Source organism: Rattus rattus, chromosome 6, assembly GCF_011064425.1.
Source record: "Rattus rattus isolate New Zealand chromosome 6, Rrattus_CSIRO_v1, whole genome shotgun sequence".
Classification (NCBI taxonomy): domain Eukaryota; kingdom Metazoa; phylum Chordata; class Mammalia; order Rodentia; family Muridae; genus Rattus; species Rattus rattus.
This window is the reverse complement of record NC_046159.1, coordinates 38,311,536-38,328,460: the sequence shown is the minus strand read 5'-3', so window position 1 is coordinate 38,328,460 and position 16,925 is coordinate 38,311,536. Positions and strand designations below refer to the sequence as shown.

General features: G+C 45.5%; 1 protein-coding gene and 1 pseudogene across 1 annotated transcript in view; one reads left to right on the top strand and one right to left on the bottom strand.

The window, feature by feature from the left end:
- Itpr1 (inositol 1,4,5-trisphosphate receptor type 1) overlaps window positions 1-16,925 on the top strand; it is a 323,135-nt gene that overhangs the window by 242,871 nt on the left and 63,339 nt on the right. The window contains exons 45-48 of the mRNA XM_032905993.1: window positions 4,122-4,302; window positions 6,405-6,658; window positions 12,985-13,185; window positions 14,649-14,759. Coding sequence (XP_032761884.1) covers window positions 4,122-4,302; window positions 6,405-6,658; window positions 12,985-13,185; window positions 14,649-14,759 — 747 coding nt within the window. The remainder of the gene's footprint in view (window positions 1-4,121; window positions 4,303-6,404; window positions 6,659-12,984; window positions 13,186-14,648; window positions 14,760-16,925) is intronic.
- Window positions 7,616-7,807, bottom strand: LOC116904799 (annotated as a pseudogene).

Below are 16,925 nucleotides of genomic sequence, written 5' to 3'. Positions count from 1 at the left end.
CTACAGGCTGCAGGGTACTCCACTTACTGCCTGTTTGCAGCTTCTACAAGGCAGTTATGCTTCTTACCTGGGCTCCCACCTGGGACCTTGGGATATCAGTGGCCCCTGTGGTGAGCCAAGGTTTGTCTCACTGTTGAAGGTTGGATAACTAGCAGTCACTCCATCTGCCACATTCATTTCTGGTGTAGGGTGCAGTGCACGTTGTCAGGACACGGGGATGAGCATGTGGCTGTCTTTGAGAAGCCCGTTGTTTCTGGCATCTGTGCAACTGCAGCTCTCATCAAGATGATCCTTCACTCCAGAACATTATCTTACCCCCCTTTAATAGTACTTCCCATCACTACCCACAGAGACAACCGTCATTTCCATTTCTATTGCCATCTAGTGTTTCTTGCCTTGGCCTAGCTTTGAATTGAAGGGCTCACTCACAAGCCAACAGATGGTATGGAAAGAAAGATTCAAAAAGAAGTAAAAATCTCCCTTTGACAATTCTTGGGCCTGGGGAGTGGGGGCAATTCCTTGCGATAGGTTCAGTGAAGAAAGTGAACGTGGGACCAGGTAGGGCTGAGGCTATGGGGGCTGTGTACCTGTTTGCTCTGGTCTTCAGTCCCACATGGTGTGACAAGCCATCCTGCCTCTCCCTTCTTAGTACCATGGACAGGTTACCTCAGAAAGAAGTTTGATGAAGATGAATAGGCCTGTGAGGAGGGGAAAGGCCCAGTCTCTTAATGTCTCGATCTCACCATGGAGGAGACTAGTCAGTTGCTCTAGCAGACTCCACCAGGTTGTCCTGGAGCCCTGTGTGGCTCTACTTCTGTCTTCTCCACTTGGCACACCTCACTGTGTTGTAGAATGCTTCTTCATTCGCTCCGACGTCGATACTCACTTCTGTCCTCACAGAAGGTATCATGGCCTCCTTCAAGAGACTGGATGGCTTCTTCCAGCTTCCTCCAGCTGTCTTCGTGTAATGTGGTCTTTCTGAGAGCCTGAGGCTGTGCTCCATTATATCCTAAATCAGTGCACCTGACTGTGTGCCCCTGCCCCAGGTGACCTTCTTCCTAATTAGTTGCAGTGCCTGAGGTATGCTAAGTATTTAACATGTAATGCCTTTTAGGGTCCTGAGAATTAACAGCAGGTACCTGGTTAAGATGCTGCACAAAGGATTTTCCTTCACCTACTACTGTGAGGGTGGCCCTAGTCATGTCTGTGGGCCTTCGAGCTCACCAGGAAGTCCTACTACTATACTCATTTTGCAGATGAGAGTAAGGTACCAGAGACTTGTTTTCTATGGTGACCCTCGATAGCGGAGCTAAAGCCTGACAGTGGGAATGGGCTGTGTGCTCCATGTGCAGTGGCAGCCCTTCCACTTGGGTATAGAGAGGTGGGACTGCAGCCCGTGCCTTGCATTGCCTTCTCTATGAAGAGCTTCCCTGGAGACACATTCTCCTTTTGGTAAGAAAATGCATAGCTGAAACAGTGAGGGGTGCTAGTGGGGGAGGGGGCACCACATGCATCTCTCTCATCTTCTACAGTCACTACCTTCTTCTTGTGTTCTTTTCCTAGCTGACCTTCTGCCCCAGGTCCTCAAGGAGCTGACCAAGGATTGGTATAAATAATGCAAAATAAACAGAGTGGCCAGTTGCAGGCACATAGACAGAAGTCCCTGCCCTTCTCTCATTTCAGGAGAGCTTCCCTTACCCTGGAGGTGTCAGCTGACAGGCTGGGCTCCCCCCACCCCCAACCCCACCCCACCCCCAATGCTGGGTGAGCCCTGTGGTTTGCAGCAGGCTAGCTAGCTGTGTGCCACCTTTCCTGTTGGGGGAGACGGATGACAGGCTCCATTTACTTACATATTTTCTTAAGTGAGGTACTTTGTTTTGTCAAATGACCAGATTGCCCCCCCACCCCGATACTTTTAAAATTGCTCCATGCTGGGATGGCAGCTGCATGGGTTATCCTGAGGGTCTGCCTTCAAGTGAACCCCAGCAGTGTCCCTTGAGCAAGTAGCCCCTCGTGTGACCCTGCGTGGGAGAAGCTGTTCCGTGACCTGGGAATTCCGGAGCTGTGGTTTGGTTCCTCATCTTCCCATGGTTCATTTTATTTGTGGGTGCATTGCCTCCGAGGGGAACCTTAGAAGTTAGTTTCTGATATTTAAGCAGCTTCTCCAGAATTATTTATTTGATGGCCGTTTATTTTTGTTAAGTTTGCTGAACGTAAGAAGGATCTCATTGAGGGGAACTAGTCAAAAGAGGATGTGAAACATTAGGTTCTTATCAGTCTACGGTCAAATGACTGTGGAGTGCCTGCTCTATGCTGAGCCTGACCAAGGTGCTGTGGAGGTGGCTGTCGGTCACAGGGTTGAGACACTTGCCTTCATAGAGCTTACACTTCTGCACAAGACAGTGAGCTTTCATAGCAGTGTGCTATCGTGAGAAGAGAACTGGGCATTTGACTGGAAGCAGTTGACCTGGACTTTGTTTCGGGATGCCTTCATTAAGGCAAGAAGTAACCCGAGCAGGGAGACAAAAAGATGAGGAGGGCCTAGCTGTGGAAAGATCCAAGTGGTGGCACTGGGTGGCTGCCACAGAGCTGTTTGACAGAAGACTTGGGTCCTTTTTCCTAGGGATAAAAGGAGGAGTCCGTAAGTGATGGTTAGGGTGAGTGTGAGTCACTGTCTTTTCCTCATCAAGCTGTCAGTTTCATGGTGAGTGGGGATTCAGGCCCCCTGTGCTCTTTCCTGTTCCTCATGTACTTGACACAGTGCCCAGCTCGTGACGGGTGCACAGTAGCAGGTGGGTGAGTGGATGAGATAGGAAGAAAGGGAAAAGGACCTAAAAGGCAGTAAAGGGCAGTGGTGGGCATTCTAGATGTAAGGTCATGGTCTTAGAGGACTCAGTGACCATAGTCAGGAAGATAGAGATGGGCCCAGACACTCAGGAATGATTACAAGAGAAAGGTCAGAATCCAAGCGTATACAAAGGAGTGGCCGATCCTGTGTTGTCAGGACCAGAAATCAAGATCCATGGGCAAGAAGAAGGGACATGAGGGAGAAAGTATAACATAAGCAGCTGTTGGACAGATGCTGGTCAGTGGGGATGGTCAGTGGCCAGAAAAGCCAGGGTAACGGCAACTGCCTGTTCACAGATGGAGACTCAATAGCTCTGTGGGATGGGTTACTAAGTTGAGAGACACACATATAGAGCTAGAGGAACTAAGGGGGCATTGCAGCCTGGAAGGAAGGTCATAGTTCTTCCCAGCATTGGAAGCCTAGGGCGTCCCTGTAGGAACTTACCAGAATCAGGTATGAAACTGACAGAAAAGTCTCCTGAGAGAAGGAAATATATTGTCTGGAGCTTTGTCTCATTCCTTAGGAAATGGCCGTATTGTATTTTTATGTAAATAACTCACAACAGTGTGGTTCTTGCAAGGGGGTGAAATCGAACACTCGTAAATGAAGTAGAGACACCATATTGTGTTTTCCCATCAACAATGTACACTATTGCTTGCAATGGGGCCAAAAACAAATGCACATCCAGGAGGCAAGCTACCTGGTAATCCAAACATCATCTAACCACTCCTTCCTGGGGTGCAAGGCCTTATTTGAAGAATTTGAGATTGCTCCTGCCCACTGTCACCCTCATCTAAGCTCCTGTCATATGAACCCCACCTTTCTGAGCATTTTTGGCTCTTGAACCTCAGCCTAGCTTGTGGACAGGTCACCTTTACCTAACAGGCCCTGTGGAGCGGATGGCATATTTCCATTCACTGTTTGTAGGGATGCGCACGGGAGCATGGAGAAGACAAACGACCTCTCTGCAAAAATCACTACAACCATTTTCCATGTTGGGCGTTTGTGGAGTTATCGTGTGCATGGTCCTTTGATATGAGAGGAGATGTTCTTCCTCTGAACTGCAGTGAGGGCGGAGTGCGGTGCTGCTCCAAGCTCAGCTGCTTCTTTGAAGGTCTCCATGTTGAAAAGCTCAGGCCTTAAACTCCCAGGAAGGAGTATGCGGAACGGTCGATGTTTACAAAGCTAGGATCTCCACTTAATGTGAGCATCTGATTTGCATCCATCTCATGAGCCCACCTTGGTGTTGAGAATCTGTTCCTCTCCATGACAGCACTCTTTTTTCTGCCGGCTGACGGAAGATAAGAAATCAGAGAAGTTCTTCAAGGTCTTTTACGATCGAATGAAGGTGGCCCAGCAGGAAATCAAGGCGACAGTGACCGTGAACACCAGCGATTTGGGAAACAAAAAGAAAGATGATGAAGTGGACCGGGATGCCCCATCCCGGAAGAAAGGTAATAAGCTTTGGTCCACTGGACTGAAGCTTGCAGAGGAGCCTGGCGCTGTGCTGCATGCTTCTCATGACTTCCTGGTTCCAACATGCCTTCTAACACTAACACTGAACAGGGCTTTTAGTGTTAGTTTCTGAACACTCTGGCTGTAATGGACTCCTTCCAGGTGGCCAAGACCTGGGAAAGTGTTGCTGCTTAATAAGGTCATGAATATTCTTATTTATGCACAGCTCTAGTTAGTATGGGCTGCACTGCTACTTTGTTATTTCTGTAGCAAAGGACCTGACACAAACAACCTAAGACAGACCAGGTTTGGTGCAGGTTCTAGTCCATCACGGAGGGAAGGCCTGGTGGCAGGGGTGAAACAGCCGGTCACATCGCATCCACAGAGCATGATGAGTGGGTGCTCAGCTCTTTCTCATTCAGTTCTCAGCCCCAGCCAAGGAAATGGTACCACTCTCATCTAGGATAGTTCTTCGTACATCAGTTAACCTCATCAAGAAACTCCCTCACAGGCAAGCTCAAAGGTGTGTTTCCATGGCAACACGAAATCTCATCGAGTTGCGAATCACAATTAAGATCCATGAGTGTTTTGTTTTGTTTTGTTTTTACTGTGTTTTTCTGATTATTGTTAGGAACATTGAGAAAATACATACTTTTAGAAATCTTCTCTTCCTGTGTCAGGTGACTTTAGTTTCCATCAAAACAGAAAGAAAAGTGCCAGGGGTGAATGGGTAAGTTTAGGAGTCAGACAGCCCTGAGCAAATTAATTAACCACTCTGACCTCAACTTCCCAAGGTAGTACTGGATTTGTCAATCAAGTAACTGTTGACATTTGGAGAATGTTTTTTGCAGAGGCTATAGGATGTTGAGCAATACTTGTGACCTTTAGCTTGTTAGATACCATTCACACACCCATGGGCCTAACCAAAAATGTCTCCAGGAATTTCCATTTAGCTGCTGGAGAAAGTTAGGGACAAAAGAAAAAGAAATCACCACTTTTACCACTGTTTGAGAACCACCAGTATACATGGGGGTATATAGAGAAGAAGGAGGGGAAAAAACCCTACCAAGTCCTGCTGAGTTCTGAATATGAGCCGGTGTATGCTAGCTATCTTTCTGTTGCTCTAACAAGTACCTGAGGTGTGTAAGCCTAGGACCAGAGAATTTCTATCTGAGCTCAGAGTGATTGAGGTTTCAGTCTGGTTGCTATGGGACCTGTGTTGGAGCAGCCCATACCTAGTAGAGCAGATAGCAGAGGGTAAAACTGTTCACCTCATGGCAGAGAATCAGAAGAAACCAGAACAAAGTCCCACAATCCCTTTCAGGGACACACCCCTCCTACTAACCTATGACCTCCCACCAAGCCCCACCTCTTAAAGATTGTATCCATTCCCATACCACTAAAGATGTTCCTAGATCTGAATTGTAAGCAGGTATTGTTCAAAGTTCTTTACCTATCTGTGTCAATTCATGTAAACCTCAAGTTAACCCTGTCCTTAGATTTATCTAAAATAGAGATTTATATAAAACAGAGATAGCCATTAGAATGGCTATCTCTATTTTACAGATAAGGAAACTGAGGCACCGATATAGTAGTATGCCACTCAGCCAGCATCAGAGCCCATAGGATTATTCTTCAGAAAAGATAAGATAACACAGTGCTTACCGGAGGTACCGTGGCACTTGGCAAGGGGTCAATTGTTGTCCTTCCTGTAACAGTAATTGTTGTTGTCATTAGCATTACATCAAGCCTCTCAGGAGCCCTCAGGAAGTCACTGATGTGTTCACATTTTATGGAGGAAGAAGCTGAGGCTCAGAGCCACAGGTTATGGGGTCAGCAGAGCCTGTCCTAAGGTTTTCCACTCTATAGCATAGCACAAGCCCAATGACGTGTTGAAAGCACTATGGAGTTAGCAAGGCTAGGCTCCACATTCCACCTATCTAGAGACTGAGAGGAGATGGTGGTTTCCTGGATCGTTTTTTGCCAAGTGTACAGATCCCTCGCAAATGCAGGAACCTGCGCTTCTGCCTGGTATATAGAATTTAGTAAATGGAACTTCTGAGGATGTAGCAGTATTGACTGTCACGGGTTTGCCTTTTAGCCAAAGAGCCCACAACACAGATAACAGAAGAGGTCCGGGATCAGCTCTTGGAAGCATCTGCTGCCACCAGAAAAGCCTTTACCACCTTCCGGAGGGAGGCCGACCCTGATGACCATTACCAATCTGGGGAGGGCACCCAGGCTACAACGGACAAAGCCAAGGATGACCTAGAGATGAGTGCAGTCATCACCATCATGCAGCCTATCCTGCGCTTCCTGCAGCTCCTGTGTGAAAACCACAACCGCGATCTGCAGGTGAGAGACTGGGCTGTGGGGTCCCTGAGACCAGCCAGACTGTGGGGATCCTGAGATCTACAGGACAGGGTTCTGAGTTGGGAACCTGACACCAGCAGCTGAGAGCTCAGGATTGGAGGACCCTAAGATCTATAAGCAATTGACAGTAGCATAGGAAGCCCCAGCATTTGTAGGTGCGGTGCCTGGAGACCTCAACACCTACAGGTAGGAGTGTGGGGTAAGTTGGACCATGGTGTTCTGCTTCTACTTGTGGTTCAGCTCCTGTCATTTAGGCCAGCTTGCCTGAATTGAGGATCCAACATCACAGACTTTCTTGGTGACTAATAAGGAAAATATAGATGGGTAATCTGTCCTTTCATGTCATGACCAGAGTCTCCACAAGGTCAGACAAGGACAGCCTCATTCATTAGGGACATGGCTCCATATGTAGTTAGTGTGCATAAGTACCTATGTGCATATGTCTTACAGCCTGCTACTCTTCACCACCAATAACAATAGATGTTCAGGTAATAATGGAACAAATGAATAGACTATTAAATATATTAAGTACATGAGATTTACAAAATCAGATACATAAATCTGAGTATAGCTGTGTAGTACATAAAGACATTGTAGTGCTTGGCAAATCATATCTACAGCAGTGCGTTCTACATGTTCTAGAACTTTAGTAAGTTGGACTCGAACCTAGATAGTCTAGAACTAGAACTTGCGATATTAACCAGACTATAAGACAGGGACAAGGTGTTATCTCGCCTGCAGTTTCCTTGTAACAAAGACTGTTTAGAAAGGGCAGAGGGTGTGCTCCAGAGAGCTAACCCTTTGTTCCAAATCCCTGCCCTGCTGGAGCATGTGGTCCTTGGTGTATTGCCTGGCTTTCCTGTCAATTCTTGAACCTTAGGTGCCCACCCCTCTTTGCTTGGGTGGTGTTAGGATGGAGAGGAAAAGTACATCTGCAAGACTCTTCGATGGAGTATCTCTTCCTTAGCTAATTCAGCATTGGTAGTTCTACGAGCTGAAACGGTGACCATGTGAGAGGAATCGATCCAGGCCAAATCTAGCAAGAGGAAGGTACTGCCTTTAGTTTTCAATTAGCAATAATCGCGCCTCGGATAAACCTCATTGGCTACGATACTGCCACTGCGCAAAGCTAAGGTACTGCCTTTAAATGTTTATATTGCTGACTGTCTCTGCCAAGTGACTGTGGCTGGATCATTTAGTGTTGCCTGGTCAACCTCCATCATAAAGAAGAGACGCTTGAAGAAGAATGCAGAACAATGAAATGGAACTAAGAAACATCTTTAACATTAATCCATCTGATTGTTTTTATTTTATCTAATTGTTCCAAAGACCCTGAACTTTGAAAACCATCTAGGTTCTAGGGCCTTCAACTAGCTAAATGGAACCAGACCTTAAAATGAAGAAATTCCCCCATAAGACCCACCATTGACCATGCTGACCCATCATGTGTCAAGGCATGATTGACAGTCAGTGTTCCACTTCGGGTGTTGATGTTCTCAGCTTTACCTTGTCACCATCTGAATATGGGATCCTGGCTGTCCCCTTGGTTGTCCACTGATCAAGTTTAGTGCTTCAGGCTTAGACACCTTAGGCCCAGATCCACTGGATGAGACTCCATTCAAGTAGAACAGAGCATTCCTTCTCCCAAAGCTCCGGGGCCTGGGTATTGTCTCATTGGCTGGTATTCCTGTGTCTCATAATGATGATGTCATTTGCCCCTCTACCTTATAACACCATCACTGGGCAGGAGGTAGATTGACTAATAGAAGAGTGAGTGATCGGTATGAATCTCGGCCCAAGCAGTTCATTTGTGGCATCTTTGTGACTGGGGATCCCACTGTGCTGTACTGTTCTTCTATGTGGTGTCACTGACTACCACCAACTTTAGGCTCCCTAAGGGAAATAGGTGGCAGCAGTTTCTGTGCTTGCCCTGTATACTAGAGAACACATATTCAGGACCTAGCACTAGTGGTGACCAGACCTCACTCATTGCTCAGACCTGAGGGTGTAGAACAGGAGGACTGGGACCAGTCAGAGATTGCAAGACAAAATGCTGAGTGCTGTAAAGGTCCCCACAGCTAATATCTGTGGAGTTCCCAGCTAAACAACCGAGGATGCCTTGAGTAGAACCCTCTGTGCATGTTCCCAGGGACAGTGCTGATAGATGGGTTCTGAGCTGCCTTCCAGTTTCGTGGACCTGCCTTTTCTCTCTCTCTCTCTCTCTCTCTCTCTCTCTCTCTCTCTCTCTCTCTCTCTCTCTCTCTCCTCCATGCCCTTGTTCCTAGAGTTGGAAAATGGAGCTGGGCCTCGATTGCACAAGTTCACGATATTTTGCTGGAAGTCTTCAGAATTACAGTCTTAGACTTTATCTTTCATGTAATTCTCCTTCCACCTTACTCCCTTGGGATCCCTGGAGAGAGCAGCTTTTAGTGAGGTCTTTATACTGCTCTAGAGAAAATTGGGGTGGGGTGAGCAGCACACATGTATGTGAGTGTCTGTCTGTGTGGGTGCTCATGCAGGATATACTCACACTCACGTATTTTAAAAAGACCTAGCAACATAGCATTTGAAGGTATGTGAAGATTTATCAATTAGGTGGTTCTAAGCAACTTTTTTCTTAACCATAGAATCCTTTGTTTGAAAACATTTTGTGTAGAAATGGACTCAAATTGAGTAGAACAGAGAAAAACTACCCTGTTGAGAGTGGAAACTAAAGTGTCCCAGCATCTTTTTCCCCCAGCCCTCATCTGTAGGAGCTCTAGAGAGCGTAGGGGTCAGTCCTGGGAACCTCGGGTATCTTCACGGCCCTGCAGTGTTCCTGGATCCACTCAGTGGGAGTGGGGTAGATTAGGAGCACCTTTTAAAAACTCTCAAAATATGTATGAGTACAGTAATGAAATTCATCTCTCAGTGTGGTCATTTTAAAAATCAATTTTAAGGAAGAGGCATGGTTCCCCACAAATCAGGGGGTAACCTGCTCCACTGGCATTGTATTTGAGAGACACTAGTTCTGAAAATGACAGTAAGTAGGGCATACCTACTCAGAATGCTACCCTTTGGCAGATAGTAAGGGCGCTTTTGTACCTATCAGATGACTTCTTAAATGATGCTTCTCACCCACCTCCTCCACCCCTGGACTCAGGAACATCACAGGCTCTTACAGACACTCAAAGTTCTTAGGAATGACCCTCATTTTTTCTTATGGCTGCCAGGCAGGACTGGTTGGCTCCTGGGTGCAAGGAAACACAGATCTTCTCAGACAGAGGAAGCCCCAGACTTCTGAGGCAGCGGTCTCTGGCCTTGTGCCAGTTTCTTGTCACATTTATAACCTTGACTTTCCTGTTGGTAGATGTACAGTGCAGAGACAGCCACTGAATTTGGCCTTGCCAAGTGGGCCATCGCTGCCTTAAGCAAGTCCTGCTTAGTCAGAAACCTGATGAAGGACTGCCCTTTCACCAGAGTGTGTGGTTTGAGAGTTTGCGGAGCCTAAGCTTCCCCGTCCCCAGGTTAAAGGCCCAAGGCTACATGAACACAGGCCTGAAACCCTTCCCTTCCTCACCCATCTCCATCCCCCACTTCACCCTCCCGAAAAGACCAGAGTTTCCTCATGCTGACGAGGCAATGTGCTGTGTGCTAAAGGTGGATTGACAAAGCTTCCCTGGGCCCCTCAGTATGTGTCTGTCTGTGTAAAAGATAGGAGGAAATAGAGCTGAGTTCAGAACAGGGGAGATTCCAGCTAGACAACGCAAAAACCGTGAGAGATGACCTTCCCTGGGGACCACGTAAACTGACGGCCTTCTTTGTCTTCTTTTCTCCGTTTGTTCACTTGAATTCAGGTTATGCAGTCAGTTTTGATAAAGCATCTAGTTGGTGTGTAAGCCGCCTGCAACACTGATCTGGGGATATGTTCTCAGTGGTGCCGCGGGACCGCCAATGTGGAGCCCACGCATCCTACCCTACTTGAGACCAGAAAGGCATCCTATAAGGCTCCTGTCTCCTACGTGGGGGTGCTTACGAGGCAGACAGGATTTCCTGGACAAAATGACTTTATACTACATCTCAGTCAGCGGAGAGGCCAGGAGAGTGTGTCAGACAGAGGAAATGCTCTGTGGAGCCCCAGAGGCAAGAAAGTAAAGAGTGCTTAGAGAATACGAGGTTGATTGCTGCTGCCAGAGAACTCTGGTTGGGAGCAGTGACTTCATGCGGCAGAGGGGAACATAATAGGAACAGTGACGTCACTGTGGCAAGCCTGGGATGGGACGCTGTGAACTTGCCTCTTAGTCATCTGGGCTGGGGACCCTATAACCGTGCGTATTAGGGGCCCTACCAGGCCTTTAGACAGGTAGCACCTTCCTTTGGTTGTCACAACAAGGGAGAAACTGGATGAGACCCCTCTGTCCTGTAACCCTGAAAAAATACTCACTTACCTTAAGAAAGCCCACAGGGTAGGACTCCTGAGGAGTCTGTGCTTCCTCTATACCCTACCAGAACCCGGACCCTTACCGTTGAGTGAAGACAACTGAGTTAAACCGGGGAGGTAGGCGTGTGTCCTGATGAGTTAGCACTCTGCCGAAAGCTTTTAACCCGTTCTTTCCCGGTGCTTCCACTGCTCATGGCAAAGCAGGAATAAATTCTCTTCCTAGCTTTTCTAACGACAGGAAGTATTTAAATAAAAAAGTTGTATCTCCTTCAGTCCACAGAGAGCTGTTCCCCTCCTTACTCTGTTTAGAAACATTTGGTACAAACTTATATTCTGCAGTGATCTGTATGATTTATAAATCTACTTTTAGTAACCTACAGTATAACTTAGAGACCTTTCCACGTTGCCATGCCAGCACCTGCTCAATGCTTCCAGTTGACAATGTGAAACGTTATGGGTGTATTGCATTTTTTTAGCTGTTCCCCAGTTGGCGGGTTTTTAGGTTGTTTCCATTTCTCCACTGCTGTAGACAGTGCTATTGTGAGTGTCCAGTACACGCTTTGTAAACAGAAGTGGAATCGCATCAAAGCTCATGTCCACTGTGCCTTTCTGTGGATGCCGTCTTTTTTACTTCCCAGTTACTACAGTAAACATTACCACTTTCTAACTCGGAGATAAATAATACTGTAGTTGATGAGTGTCTTATTACAGGGCTCTCAGACAAGCGCTCTATATCAGAATACCCAGCTTTGCAAGATTACCTAGATGTAACTTCTTTATCTTGTTGAGGAAGGATTTCGATTTGTTTCTCTTGACGAATACAGTCAGGCACATAGGCATGCGCGCGCGCGCGCGCACACACACACACACACACACACACACACACACACACACACGTATACGTACATGCACAGGCACAATTTAGCTGTAGCTCATGACCATTTCCCCTACTAAAGTAAGGAGAGTGTGTGTGTGTGTGTGTGTGTGTGTGTGTGTGTGTGTGTGTGTGTGTGTAGGTAGGTAGGTAGAAAGTAAGGCAGTTTTTTTCAGTGATGGAGCCAAGGACCTCATGAGGGCCAGGCAAGCTCTCTACTTCTGAGCTAACTTCCCAGCCCTTAAGCCAGCCTCTACCATCACTTTGTGGTATCTGTACTTAGTACTAACCTTATGTTCAGCACACACAGCCCTCTCACCACCCAATAAGCAAGGGTAAAGGAAGAAGTAAGCAGAGGGGTTGGGGAGAGGGACCTGTTGGGAAAGTGCTTGTTATGCAACTGAAGACCAGAGTTCAGATCTCTAGCATTCATGTACAAAGCTAGGCATAGCAGTGCATGCCAGTAAAGCCAGCACACAAGGGTCCCTGGTGTTCACTGTGCAGCCAGCCTGGCTAAGTTGATGAGCTTCAGGTTCAATGAAAGACTCTGCTCAATAAAGTGGAGAGCAGTTAAGGGAGATACCTAACGTTCACTATTGCCCTCCATGCAGATATGTATCCATGTTCATGTACACCCACTAACATACATGCACACACACATAAACACACCCACAACATATAGATTAATTTTGTTAAAGGAGTAAGCAGGAAAATGTGAATTCATACCAAAAGAACCTGAAATGGATTTTCAAGAGAATTGTTCCTCCCCTGAATCTCTTATAGACACATTGGCGTAAAAACCAGTGTTATAGCCATAGAGCAAGACCACTGCTTGACCATCCCTGGGCCATGAAGACTCTTCTAGCCCATGTCTTCTAGTACCTGTCTTCATAGCAGATGGAATAGTCCCGATACCAGGACACCAGCCTATTAGAGACAATCAAAGTAGCAGAATAGATGACTTTTTTTTCCTCTCTCTTAATTTTGCCTTTGTTCTTGTGTTCCCCATTGCAGAATTTCCTTCGTTGCCAAAATAATAAGACCAACTACAACTTGGTGTGTGAGACACTGCAGTTTCTGGACTGTATCTGTGGGAGCACAACTGGGGGCCTTGGTCTTCTCGGACTGTACATAAATGAAAAGAATGTAGCTCTTATCAACCAAACCCTGGAGAGCCTGACTGAGTACTGTCAAGGGCCTTGCCATGAAAACCAGGTAAATCCATTTGTCCTCTGGGATATAGTTATTATTTGCAAAGGTTAACAGAGGACAACCTGAGGACAGAAAGCACCTGCTTGTCCATCTTAGGGAGCTCCTAAGACAGGGGCTCCTTCTCCAGCGGTGGAGAACTAACTTTCTAGGCTGCTTTCTTCCTAATCCAGAACCTGACCTTGACCCAGTGAATACATGAGATTGACCATGTCTTCTTGGCTCAGTCTAGTTTGATCTGGTTTAAATGTCCAATTATAACTGACTTTTAGGGGTAAATAAGAAGTTGGAATGAAAGTAGCACATGAGAATAGTGACCTATTCTAAATACTAGAAAAGGTCAAAAAGTGATTCCTTGAAACTCCTCAAAACTCAGCTAAGTAGAAAACACCTGCTTCCTGTGAAAGGGCGTGGAAGCAAGAAGAGAACATTTGTAGTTGAGATTTAACGACTTGGTCTTCTGGGAAAGGAAAGACCAGCTAGCTTTGTCTGACCTCACAAGGAGTGTTACTGTGGAGTAGAGCCCAATATCGTTTTTGTTGTTGTTGTTGTTGTTTAAGCAGAATCCTTGCTTAAGGATCTGGAAGATTCTATGAGTTTACACTTCAATGCTAGGATGACTGATTTTTAGCTCCAGATGGTAGTTCCTTCCTGGCTGGAGAGCTCAGTAAAGGCTTAAAATGGTTGGTTCTATACTCCGTGTGCAGGGAAAGTATGAGGTGCTGAGTTAGTTAGAGGAGGCAGGCCCTTCACCCCAAGGAAAGCAGTTTAAAGTAGACAATTTACCATCTGTGAAAACTGTAGTCTTACCATGAGGACATTTTGGTAAATCTACTTCCTTCTCCTGGAAGGAGATGGTATAGGTCGAATAATGAGAAGGCAAAGAAATGCAAGGGTTCTAGAAATATGAACGTGAATTTCCTTACTGCATCAAGTTTATTTTCATGTTACACCAAGGCCAAAGGAACAGAGTAGGGTAGCTTGTCCTGCCGTCAAGGATCCTAATTGGAGGAAGCTGTTCCATTTTGATACCCTACAGACTGAGCCAAAAGCTTGCTCTCCAAGCTTACGCCTTAAGCAGAAGCACCCAGCTCACAAGATGAGTGGCGTAGAGAGAATGGAACACAATTTTCAAGGGGAGAGGGGGCTCAGATCCTGGTATCAGTCACACACCATATTTTCCTATAAGAACAAAGCCGACTGCACGGCACTATTTGGATTAGACTCAGCCAATTTATCAGTTAGGGTGCATGGGGACTTTCCTACTGTTTACTGTTAATTCTGAAACTAGAGATCTTCATCTGTCTTTTATTTTTACCACTTTCTCACGGAAAATTGCACTCTCCCCAAACGACGTTACTGGGAGTGGTAAGCATTGTGTTGAAATAGCAGTTTAGCCTGTTAGCCTTTGACGTCTGATTTATGGCCAGCATTTGTGTAAATGCCCATGCGTGCGCCTGTTTTCACAGAACTGCATCGCCACCCACGAGTCCAATGGCATCGATATCATCACAGCCCTCATCCTCAACGATATCAACCCTCTGGGGAAGAAACGGATGGACCTGGTGTTAGAACTGAAGGCAAGTAGAAACTGAGGGCTAGAGGTGGCAGCCTTTGGGAAAAGTCAACTGAGCCTCTGCCATGTGGCATGTGACACAGTTGGTATTGTGAAACTAAATACCAAAGACATTCTGTTTAACTGATCAAATGACCCACATTGTACATTCTGACCTGAAATGCAGAACTTCACTCTTTCCAAAGAAGGTCCTTGGGAGTGCCAGCTTTTCAAGCCACCTAGAGTGAAGAGGTGCCACCAAAACTGAGAAAAGAATTCAGAAACAATAAAAAGCCTCAATTCTGAAAGCCACTGGGGTTTGGAAGGAGAAGAGAAAGGCCATTTCTCCATGGTCTCTGATCTTGCTGCCTTTGGGGAAGGGGGCCAGCAGAAGAACAGTACTCCTGAGCCCTTCCAGTGTCTTAAAAATAAATAAATAAATAAATAAATAAATAAATAAATAAATAAATAAATTAATAAATAAATAAATAATTTTTTTTTTACTTAGTTAAGGGACACCTTTTTCCATTCTGTCATTGACTGTACAGAAGGGTGGCTGAAAATGTTGACTTAAAATAAGAATGTGTCTCCAGTCATCTGATGAGTTCTTTAAATTGTCACAAGTAGGAGACTATAGCCGCCAACCCTGGAGCAACCCTAGCATTTTAATGCCCCTGTGGAAACAGCTTTATGGAGTTAAATGATGCCTTTAAGGTGCTTACTCTGTGGGGTTTACTAGCTGACGGTCTGTGTGCTGTTGCCCCAGTCTCTTGCAATCTCTTGTTCTAGGGGGGCATGTGTGTGGTGGGGGTGGGGAATGTTCCAGAAATTGTTAAGGATTAAAAAAAAAAAACCCTCCAATTCAAGAATTGACCTTGCAACCCACTCTGGTGTAGGATGCTGTTTGGAAACGTGCTAGCACCTCTGAGCTCATTTCCTCTTCTGCTGTTCCCACGTTAGGTAGGGCATGTTGAGATTTGTGTTGTCTCTTATACCCAGAGGCAGCAGTAAGGACTCTATCATGACTGTGAAATAGCCTTGAATTACTAAGGTCAGCTGAAAAGCTCATCCGTATTTATTGTATGAAAGGCGACAGGAGAATTCAAGGCCTCAGGAAAATGTTAACACAGATTTCTCCAGGAACTGCACGGTTAATTTTATTTTGCCTTTAGTATTTAGAACTGAGGGTCCAAACTCAGTTGATTTGAACATATGGTTTAAGTGGAATTTTTTAACACTTCTTTTTTTCCTTCTGATAAATACTTTATACTTGACTTGAATATCATTCAAGCTCTCGTATGGCTACCATTTATCAGAAAGTACATGATGAGTATCTGAAATAGACTGAGACGTGCATGTGTTCCTGGTTGGCATTTCAGTGCCTTCTCAAACAAATTTAGCCATCTGAGGATTATGCTAGAAAGACAGAGAGCACAGTAAATGGACTGAACTTCTCTGACCAAAGCTGGGGAGGAAAACTGGTCTCAATTTCCAGCCCCTAGAAACAAAACGCAAACTTTTGAGGCCTATATACATAGAAGTATATAAATTGCAGACCTGGGGCCTCAAATGATATTGATCCATGAAACGCCGGGTGTGGGTGCATGGGCATTGTTAACATAATGGGAAGTTATGCCTCATTGAATGTGAAGTGTTCCTTTGGACCACTTTTGTTAACTAATAGCATCTGTACTCATGATATTAGGAGGCAGAAAAGTTGATGAATTTTAGGACAGGGAGAAACTACATTTGTTGCCTGTCATCTCTGTCCAACAATATTGAATATTTAGAGAATAAAATATTTAGGGAAAAAAAAGATTGCATCTATACTGAAAATGTATATACCTTTATACACTTTTATTTACTTTATCTTATTCCCTAAAGAGTAGAGTCTGAGTGTTGACACAGTATTTATGCCATACCAGGTCTTACAAATAATATAGAGTTGCAGTAGACAAAGAAGATACATAGATAATATGCAAATGTCATTCCATGTAAACAGTGAGAAGACCACACCCACCAGCACCCTTGCATAAATCTATTTCTGCTAGAGCTGCTATGGGATTTACTAGTTAACAGACCATTCTTGAAGGCAGTGTCTTAAGTGTGCTCTTGAACACTCTCTCACCCTGTTCTAGGGTTCCAGGGGTTGTCAGAGATTCTAAAACTTATAATGCATGTCTTAACAAAT